Below are 11302 nucleotides of genomic sequence, written 5' to 3' on the forward strand. Positions count from 1 at the left end.
ATCTGACAAAGTTATCTCGGTACTTTCATATTTGTCAAGATTCCTCTTATGAATACCTCATTCCATTGAAGCATTTTCTCCTCTTCAATTGAATTCTTTGGGACATATACGATAATCTAGCTTTTGAAGAGGAAGCTTGCCTTTTGATCTTCCTTGCTGGACTCTCACATCTTGTGCATTGTAATTGACTGTCTAGATGAGAGATAATCTCTTTCAAGCTGAGCAGACAACTTCAGCTTTACAACTCCAGCTTTACATTTGTCTGCAACTGGGGCATTGAATAGCAAACTTACAAATAATTGAATAGCAATAACTATACAGCTAACCTTCAATACGTCAGGTACATGATTCAGTATCAGTTGCACTGTTACTTCAACTAATGTGCACTACTTTATTAATGCGCCATTCGTTACTTATGAGATGCATCGTGTTCACTATGAGTAGTGCAAAGTAGAAGAGTTAAGTTTATGACGTTTGGCGAGTTCCTTCTGGCTAAAGGAATACACAATAGCATAGTTACAGAGGTTGTGGATAACTGCATCGACGGTGAACTTTTCGTTGGGCTTGAAGAAGAGGATCTGAAGGAGATAGTGTGAACATGCGTGTGTGCGTGTACCGTAGGTTCGATCCCTGGCCAAGACTCTTTGGTGTTGTTCCTTAAACAAGAAACTACTCACATTACTCCAGTCTATACTTATTGGTTATATTGGGACCTCCATGATGTTAACTATGGAAGCAGCTCACCCAGCTGTAACATCAATTGTACCTAGTAAATAACTTCGGAAGCAATGTCAAACTCCTGTCCATGTCTCGCTATATAATAGGTGAGGTCCAGGATGGACTTTGGGTGCACAGACCATCACACTGGGGCATGTACAGCCACACCATTACCCAGATCTGTGTGTCAGTATAACAAAGTTTATTAGATTATATTGACATAACAAATGTGTTACTTTGACAAAGGATTTTGTTAATTTTAACATCTCAGTTGCTTTTTGTTGCTCTAACATATATGTTGGTTGGTTTAACATAGATTTGTCACAGTAACATGCTGTTAATTTAGCAATTTGTTAGTGTTACAAATTTTGTCAATTTAACAATTTCGTTTTTACAGTATGGAAGTATCTGCTATGGATATATACAGTACCATTGGAAGTATCTTATCTAAACTTCCCTCTGGTGACTGGTGATGACTGATGACTGGTGACAGATGATGACCGCTGTTGACTGGTGACTGATGACGTGTGCGTGTGGTCTGTATCAGAGTGTATTAGAAAAGTGTATATAAGTGTTCTGTATTAGAAAAGTGTTATATGTTTTTTAATTCTTGATTAATATTATAAGAGTTAGAGTGCGCTGCAACATTTATCATGAATTTATAGCAAGAATATAATTATGTAGACTATACATAGCTAAGATGGACACTGCTATGGTTAATATGCTGGTGTGCATGCATGTACCCAAGGTTGTCATGTGCTATGACACGGACACACACACATATATACCATGAAAAAACACATAGAGGCTATGGCTAAGTCAGACAGTACATGACACATCTCATACTATGCCATACTATGAGGATACACCAAGTGTATACTCATGTGCACAGACGAGTGTTTTATTATTGTTAATCTCTATAATATACACATTATATATTGTGGGTGAACATGAATTGATCATTTCAAGTAGGTGCCAAAGACATACAGCCAATGTGTACTTCATGACTCCATTTATAAGACCATCTCATGACATCATATTTAGTAGAGTGTAACTACAGCAACAGTACAGTAGAGGGTAACTACAGTAACAGTGGAGGATCATGTATACAGCCAACAGAGGAAGAAACTAACTACAGTCAACACATCAGTGTAACTATAATCAACTACAACTATAGTTAGTTACAACTATAGTCAACAGGATAACTATCAACTATAATAATAAAGCACTCTAGTCTGGTCAACTATTTAAGATTTCAGTGTTTGGACTACAGTAGACATTGTGACTCCTGTCAGCACTATCATGAGGTCAGAGTAAACTTGAAAGGTAATGTATTTTAACAATTTGTTAGTGTAACAATAATTTTGCCAATTTAACAAATTCGTTTATACAGTGTGGAAGTATCTGCTATGGATATATACAGTACCATTGGAAGTATCTTGACTAAACTTCCCACTGGTGACTGGTGAAGTTTCTATACATGTGTTCCAAAAATATCATATCGTACACCGTACGCAAAGAAATTTTGACAATAAAATAATTAAACCAATTTGACGAATCAGTTTAATTCGTCATATTTAAATTCATCAAATGTTTATAAGCGCCCTTAAAAGTACAGGTTTTGCTTACAATTTCTTCATTTTCGTTAACATTTTATTTGTAAAATCTTCTGAAGTCTGAATTCGTCAAATTTTTTTGATGTCAAAATTTCCTTCTGTATGGTACTGTATGATAGTACTGTACAGTAGGAAAATGAATGTGTGGGCATGGTCCACAAAATAACATTTACCATATAATCTTCAAAAGTCTTTTATAGTCATTGGTCGTGTATAAACAAGCTCATTAATTACAAACTGTAGAGAAACATCGCCACAAACTCCTTATAATGTCTAGTTGGAGTGCAGATTTAGTGTCGAGTGGATTGATTACAGAGGTAATTCTCAAAATGGTCTTCGATTTAACGTTATATGATGGGTGAAAAATAAATACAAAATTTCACAAATGTCCAAGTTGGCCTTAAAAATACTATGTATTCTTACAGTCCATTGTGTTGTAATATACACAATAATGTAGCCTATCCATGTATAAGTAAATATCTGTTATGGTTTGAAGGGACCACTCAGCATCTCCTGCCACATTTATTAATTCTTCCACCTGGAATGATCTTGACCAGCTACAGCCACCACTAACACCTACAAACAGAGAACTTAATGTTTTTGAAGATCAGCAGATCAATCCACAAGGCTATTTCCATATACTGGTGAAACATAAGCTTAATACCTTCCTTCTTAAACTGCAGTCATGTCAATATATATGTCATGTAATTGTGTGAGTGTGATTGGCTTAGAAAAACAAACACAGATCAAAAGTTATTGACCCCCAGCAGTTTATAATTGTGTCGTCAGATTATACGCAAATATACACTGATGACACAATACGTACATAGCAATATTACCGCATTTACATATGTATGTGGATTTTGCAGTGAAAGAAACAAGTAGGGTAAGCACAGGTGAATTAGATGAACAGGTAACTACACAAACTCACTATACGTACTCTTTCTACTAATAATTTGGTATTAAAGAAGCTACAAGGTCAGCTTGTATTGGAATCCATGAAGTATGTTGCGGTCACATAAGTATATAACACTTACCAGTCACTGCAGAAATAATCACAAGATTTATTGATGCATCAGCAGTATAAGTAAGAGGCAAATGTACGGTGACTATTGGGCCAAATTGTTAATGCTACACAAAAACTAGTGGCATTGAAGATAGTCATTTTTTAACCTTTGAGCTTACTACAAACCAATTACCACATTGAAACAACACACAAAGGCTTTTCAGTATACAGTTTGATGAAACTTTTTGATATTAGAATTACTCTACTTGAGCAGGGTTTGGTAAATAATATTTTGGTGAATACTTGTGTCACACTGCATTAATTCTCTCTATGCAGTTAGAGCTAAAAAAAATTATTGTTTCGTATGGTATTACTTATGACTATCTACTGGAGCAGTGAGTTGTGAATTAATGTTGAAGCTAACACAAAGGGAATGAATAAATTGTAAGTCACTGCATGAATCCTTTAGATGAGTGTTAAAAACAAAACTATTGAAAGAACACATACCTTTATAGAAAAATGATTTGGAGATTACAAATCAGTTCCCAAAACAATGATGTACTGTCATGGTTTCTAGAGGAGGAACAATTTAACATTACGTAATGTAGCAGTGTTCTAGCTGTCATTATATCACTATGAGGTCTTAAAGTTACTACTGTTTATTTGCTGCAGGCCATACCTTTATTTCATCATCCCCTTCTCTTTCTTCCTCCCAAGTCCCATCCTCTTTATGATGACAGCTCATGATCTCATAAAACCTCAGCACCTCAGCACCCCAGATACCCCAACACAGTGCAAATGTACAACGCAATTTGCTAGATGCATATTCAAAACAACAATGAAATGTGACTTAACCGACTACTGTTAAGCTAGCAGGTTATTTTATAAAGGTTTTTGTTTTCTGATTTTTCGAAGATGCCCTTCTCTTCTTTTCGAAAATTAATTCCCAGTGCTGTTGCTGTTAGAAAATAAATTCAAAATTAAAAGAAACCTTTCACATGATCAAATGGTGCATATTTGTTCATGTATTCTTCAAAAGTTTTAATTCATTATTGCTATATCAATAATGCATTAATAACCACTAAACATTCCAGAATGGCCATTGTTGGAATTTAATGTTTTTAAACAGCATGCTCACAGTATAACGCCAGGCCAATCCCATTCAACGATGTCATGGTATCCAGTTTTTATTTAATTTATGATCTTATTGCTAGATGTTATGGCTCCTGTTACCGCTATCATGAAGCCAGAGCAAAGGGAACGTATTTTTAAAATAGTCTCTGTGAAATTATTTAATAATAGCACTTTTTGGGCTTTATAATGTGCCACACAACTGCGCTGGAAAACTGGAGTGACATATATATATTTTATCTCAATCATAATATTCTTTAGTTGAATTTATTGAGCACTGAAGTTAGGAGTACTATGTGATCCTGCACATTGCTATTAACAATGTACAGTACAGGAATGAATAAAAAAATTGTGTATAAGATGGTGGTGGAGCTAAGAGTCCATAGCTCCACCACTGTTTTTGTGCTGTACGTCACTAACCGTAGAGTGCATACGCATTTTCAACAAGTTGAGGGTATCAAGGCGGAGAGCATTCTATACTGGGTTGCCAATTCCACCATACTCACCTCGCACATAAAAAGTGTGTGCACTCAAAACTGCTTGTAGCTGAACTCCTCACATTTTGTCTAGTCTCTCTACAGGGTGATTTGTTTGTAGCTGAACTGTCTATAAAATGATTTGTTTGTAGCTGATATCTACAGGGTGATTTGCTTGTAACCGAAATTCCTATATTGTGTCTAGTGTCTATATAGCTGAACTCTACAGGGTGATTGTTTGTAGCTGAACTCTTTACATTGTGTCCAGTTTCTTGCTGATGTTTCTATTGGGTTAATTTTTGTAGCTGATCTTTCTATAGGGTGATTTGTTTCTAGTTTATCTCTCTACAGGTAAATTTGTGTTAATTTGTTCAATGCTAATTGCTCTAAAGATTGATTTGTTGTAGCTAAACACTCCGCAGTGTTTTGTTTTTAGCCAATCCCTCTAAAGAGTAATATGTTTATAGCTGAACTCTCTCCACAGTGACTTGTGTGTAGCTGAATTCTGTGTATCTGAATTCTCTAGAGAGTGACTTAATTGTAGCTGAATTCTCTACATAGTGCATGACTTGTTTATAGCTGAACTTTTGAGATAATAAAATTTTATAATTGAGTAAATAAATTAGACGAATGCTCTATTAGGTTGACTGTTCTATTAGAGTATCTCTATTTCACATTTGCTACACGGAGTTTGATTACGAATCATAACTCAGTGGTTTGTAATCCAAATCTTCTGTACTACGGCAACGACTTTCTATGAAGATTATTCCTGTTATACACGACACACTAGTTGTTCACCATCTGTGCACAGCAATTTCTCCAGTGTGTCAAATATCTTGGTATTAATCTTTTTTACAACATCTACCGAACCATAATAGAGAATATTGCTTGCTTTTATTCTGCATGTTTTCTGTTTTAGATACAAACTTAATGTATTAGTTCGACACTACCTTTTGCAGCTAAAATATTACTATTCTTTAAGAATGCATCTGGAGATCTACAACTTCCACAACCTCCAGACTACTGCTATTACCAAAAGTACAACTAATCAAGCTAAGTATGCATATGTATGTATCCAAATAATTATCAGTGGTAAATCTAGAATTGACCTTTTGGGGCCAGGTAGGGCACAGAGTTATGAGTGTTGAAATGTACAGTTTTAGTAGGTAACTCTAAGAAGCTGTATAAATATAGTCTCCAAAACAGCTGAATGATATCAGTGCTAAATCATGTCACTGTATAAAGTTAGGATTAACTCTGATAGAGAGAGGCTGAAGATAATCACTTTAATTTCTTACACATACTGCAGCTACTGTGGCTTATGATATTTATTCAATTATAAGCTTATTCAATATTAGAAAGTTGTTCTGAATGTGGGAGCATGCTCCCAAAAACTCTTTCATAAAGCATGGTTATGCTGAGTATGCTTCAAACACTGTATCAGCTATATAGCTGTATTAAACAGTTGCCATACGTACATTCATTATATTAGCCTCTGCTATAAGGGTCACTACTATTTGTATATCCTCTCCTGAGTGTGATACTTTACTATAGCTATATCCTTTTTCCAAGTTCACCATGATTAATAATATGCACTGGCTGAACACTGGCACAATAAATATTGACTTCAAGTCTTTGTATATAGCTCATCACTCACTCGCTTAAATTTAAAACTTCAGCTATCTGTGATTTGATCAAGTTTTAATTTCAAACTTCTCACTCCCTGCATCATATCATGAAGGCAGTATCTGAGTGTTGATTTTTTTTTGATTAGACCCATAGTTTGATGCATTTGTGTTGACATAATTTCTAATATGTATTTCTAATCTGTTGAGTAATCAATAATTTGTCGGACAATGTATCAGTTGCATATAATCATCTCATGATACCACAAGGCACTAGTTAATTACAATCCAAACTAATTAAGTGGAGAAATTCGAAGAAAAATGTTAAGTAATTATAATTCAATGCAAAAAGCAAACTGATTCAGAAATTCTCAAATTTTCAGTTATGAAACTGAATTTCCAGTTAATTTTATTAGAAAGTGGGCTGAAGGAACTGTGTTAAAGGTTAACTGCAGTGGAAATTTTACCTACCCTTTTTTAATGTCTGTATGTTTATTTACTCATACAGTGCACAGAACAAAAATTTTTATAATAATGTGTTGTGTTGACGAGATAAACCCGCAAAGATGTTGAAACATCACTTCCTAGAATTCAACCACAAGTCTGATGTCGATTGCAACGTCACGTTCAGATCGGGTGAACTGCTGACTACGCTAATTACCAATGGCGAACGGGTGAATGACCTTGCTCTGGTCTTGTTTTGTAGTGAAATATTGCAGCTGGTGTGTTTTAACTTTGTGTCGAAGCATGAGAACCTGTAACATGTTTATTCCGTTTCTGACGCATGTGAAAGAACGTGATTTGTCCTGTCAGTTCAGTGATATACTATTGTACGCTATGGTGCTCGGAAAATCATCACGAAGGTTGCACAAGGACGTATGCCGGCGAAGCACCGAGTTTTGTAAAAAAGGAGGTGGCAGCAATGCTTAAGGTAACATATTGAATGTCTGTAATGGTGTAGCTAGAATGTTGTTCGCCACAACTGGGCCAGACCTAGCAGCAGCAACCTTAGTTATTATAATGTCTAACAAAATCCTTTGTGTCAGTATACTTTGGTGTTGTAAATAAATGTTTGGCATTAATCTACAGCTGTACTGTCCATCTCCTATTGTGAGAAAGTATCCCATAATTGCTATTTTACACCTCAGTGAATGACATGCATGTTCCAGTACAAAAAAAGATATTAATGTGTATACAGTATATTGATGATAAATTATTATCTTTTGTATCGAGAGAACGATGGAATGGTGTCCTTATAGGGATGCTCATATGCACTATCCAATGGTGCCATGTTTTTCACCAGCAGTACAGTACTCCACTGCTTTGTGCATCAGCTTCTCTACATAGACTATATGGAAAGTTCACATGATACATGAAACAAAATTATTCTTTTTTCTGTCACTTACTGTATGTCTTGGGAACTGGGATAGGTTTAGGAGTGCATTCACCGGCTTTAGCCTTTGTATATGCTATTGCTAAACGCTCTTTTCCTTCCCTTGTCCTTGCTGGTGGTCTTCCAAAGTTCTCATTAAAGTGTAATACAGCTAGTAACAACCTAATTACAATACTTATGTAATACTGATATCAGCTATGTAATACTAACAACCTAGAGTGCAATCCATGATAGGAGAAAGACAGCAACTTGGGAGCAAAAATGTTCACACTGTGATAAGCCTCCAAGCTGCTTGTTTGATGCTGTGATGATAGTTTCTTGATGTCTGGCGACAACGTCTTAATGAGAGTATGTCATAATTTTTCATGTGCTTTGCTGCCTATGTGTTGTATAAGAAACCATAGAATTTCAAAACAGTATATAGGATATTGATAATGTTACCTGGTGCAAACCACTTTTTCCGTCTATCTTCAGGTGACAGCGTTGTGTGGTAGCATTCATCATGTTCATCACAGATGTGATCCATCAATGACTTCCATCACTTCAAGATGTCATCACCATCAATTCCATTCGCAGCGCACCAATAAAGATGATTGGTAATGCTTTTTGTCCACTCCCTGATGAGGTCACAGTCTGCTTGTTTTGATAACTTGCCAAGCTTTTTTTTAATACCTACAAATCCAAGATATTTCAATGGTGGATTATTAAAAATAATGTATACGTACCTTTGGAAACATGCCAAACATCATAGTGATAGTCAATATGTTGATGTTGCTGCCTAACAAACTTACTGACTTGTTTGTGCCTATCCGTTACCAGAGTCCCAACTTCTAAAGACTTACTAGTAAGGCTAGAAAATTGAGAGCCCTTAACAGTCCCTCCTTTTCCATGTTATTGCTTGACGTGACCAGATTACACTGTAAATTAGTCTGTCAGTATCAGCATATCTTGTAGCAATGTGGTTACCTGAAAAAGGTCAAGATGGATAATGTTTTTGGAGTCCATATCAACTATTCCATATGAACCAAACTTCGCACTGTGACCAGGTCTATCACATATTCCATCTCCACCTATGGAAAGAGGGCTACCTCGTGCTATACACTGCTGTAGCAGTACAGTCTGACTCTCCTTCCATGTTGCTTTTATTGAAGGCAGAAGGTAAAATTTTTGATGAACAAAAAAAAAAGTTCTGTCTTTAATGCATGCCATTTTTAGGTGAACAAGAAGATGAAGCACTTTAGCAGGAGTGGCACCACTAAAGATGGATGCTGGCAACAACAAATTTCCAGCAGGTGTGTCACGGATAAATGGCTGGCTTCTCCAAGTCCACTGGTAGCCACAGTGGGAACACTCCTGAGTAACAGCAATATAAGTTCCCTGCTTGTCTGAAATCCTACCAATGCATGATAAATGGCATGATCTACATTGGGTGAATAGGCTTAACAGGTGAGAATGAAATACTAATTATTGATTTCATTCTGTGGAGACATTTCAGTGTCATCTCTAGAGTGTTAATCAGTACAACATGTAATCACATGTTGAAATCATGTCATTATGCAAGCTTACTCTGGTGTAATCCTCTTTGCTAAGGCAGAATGAAGTGTGCAGGTCAACATCAGTAAAAGAATCATCTGGACACATTGTAGTGGACTGGAGATCTGGTTCGATTCCTGTGTGTTGTACTGGTGATAGCTCATGCGGAATAAATTGTAAAGGCGGAGCATCTATCAGGTTACATTTTATTTCTACTGATTTCTGTCTTGGGTGGGCTAATGTTCCTGTTGTAAGGTCACACTCGGATGTGCACATACCTTTATTCTTTGTTTTTATTTTTATAGACGCTTGTGTTTCAACAGACTTCATCTCGGGATGTGCTTGAACATGTGTTCCCCCCGCCTGTAGTTAAGGGGACAGGTATATCCATTTCTTCAGGTAAAAGGAGTGATGGTTCTGATGAAAGAACTTCATTTGCAATGGCACTAGTGGAGAGGGAATCTTCATCCATGGCAGAAATTGTAGAGGGAACATCTTCATCCGTTGGAGCACTTGTAGAGAGGACATCTGCTATTATCTATTATTATAATTATATGTAAAATTAATGTTATTGAAATTTTATTACAAACTTCTGTTGACGCTTTTCAAAAGCTGGTCTTGGTGCTTTGCTTGTACTTCCAGGTGACTCTAACCTATCAGTTGACCTTGGAAATATAGTGGGAATAGCATCTGGCTTCAGGCGCTTGGCTGCTGGCAATCCCATTTGATCTCTATAACGACTACCTTCAGTATCAAAGCAGCTGGCTTCGAAGTGCTTAGAGCATAACACTGAAGTCGAAGTTGGACCTTCCCAGTCACTCCTTTGCTTCTTCACTGCACTGGTCCACTTTCTTCGTAATCCTTCATCTTTTGGAAACGAATGAAAACTGCAGCCTTTCCCACTCTCGAATCCGCTAGCAGCATTACAACCAGCAACTATACAACGGGTGGGCATATTTCTTTGTCGAAAAATTAATTAAACAGCTGCAAACTACTTCTTCAAGCACAATACTGGCAGCTGTTAGCTGTAGTAGTGTACTTATACTTGTAGCAATGTAGCTACTCACGCACTCTCGTGTGTTTCAGCTTGTACGGGTGTACACCGGATCTGATGATGACGGTGTATGATGCGGTTTCCGAAATGAAACCACAAGTGTAGCCACAGTGACTTAGCTAAACTAGGACTGTGATTATTAGCCAAACCATGTCAGAAACTTAAAAACTAATAGTACCACATGTTTTTAGCAGCAATATACTACAATGTAATAGTAAGAAAAGTTTTCACTGCAGTTGACCTTTAAATTAGGCTTTCAGATTCTATCTTTATTTGCATGCATACATATGTGTGTGAGTGTATCCGATTTTCCATTACAGTCACACTTCTTTAATCCAACACTCAATGGGAGCCATAAATTTTGCTGGATTAAGAAGTTGCATTATTTAGTTTCTTTTGCATTCTAACAGTGCATGTACAACACATAATTATGTTGGATTATACAGTAAATTACAAGTAAAATGGAACACAGAGTTAACATGAAATAATTTTAGAATTTTAAAGTATTTTTCAATGCTTTGGCTGCTTAAAAAAATAAATCTTTGTTTTAATGCTGCTATTATTCTCTGTCACCTTACAAAGGTATAAATTTGATTCCCTATAGACATAGGAAATCAAATTTTGTTTTATTGAGTAAAGAGGTGGCAGATTACAGAGGTATAATATATTTTGTTGCTATAGAAAGGTATTGTTGAAGGAATACATGCCTCATTGTGTGCAGCTTCTTATAAACTTCTGTCATGACTGTGCA

General features: G+C 36.2%; 1 protein-coding gene and 1 long non-coding RNA gene across 2 annotated transcripts; both read right to left on the reverse strand.

The window, feature by feature from the left end:
• Positions 1–7859: 7859 nt before the first annotated feature.
• Positions 7860–8278, reverse strand: LOC136260753 (uncharacterized). The gene is made up of 3 exons (XR_010703649.1): positions 8178–8278; positions 7978–8126; positions 7860–7919 (listed from the first exon to the last, which is right to left on the reverse strand). It is a non-coding gene; the product is annotated as an uncharacterized lncRNA (long non-coding RNA).
• A 1535-nt stretch (positions 8279–9813) lies between these two features.
• Positions 9814–10452, reverse strand: LOC136260152 (THAP domain-containing protein 10-like). Its single transcript, XM_066053783.1, has 2 exons — positions 10084–10452; positions 9814–10035 (listed from the first exon to the last, which is right to left on the reverse strand). Exons 1-2 carry the CDS (start codon positions 10450–10452, stop codon positions 9814–9816), a joined length of 591 nt encoding a protein of 196 aa, XP_065909855.1.
• Positions 10453–11302: the final 850 nt, after the last annotated feature.

This window comes from Dysidea avara, chromosome 7 (genome assembly GCF_963678975.1).
Source record: "Dysidea avara chromosome 7, odDysAvar1.4, whole genome shotgun sequence".
Taxonomy (NCBI): Eukaryota; Metazoa; Porifera; class Demospongiae; order Dictyoceratida; family Dysideidae; genus Dysidea; species Dysidea avara.

Excerpts from the sequence above, each read along its gene's own strand:
- LOC136260152 (XM_066053783.1), bottom strand. The coding sequence starts at position 10,452 with ATGCCCACCCGTTGTATAGTTGCTGGTTGTAATGCTGCTAGCGGATTC. Across the intron at positions 10,036-10,083 it reads AAAAGCGTCAACAGAAGTTT|ATAATAGCAGATGTCCTCTC; the intron begins GTAATAAAATTT and ends TTATAATAATAG.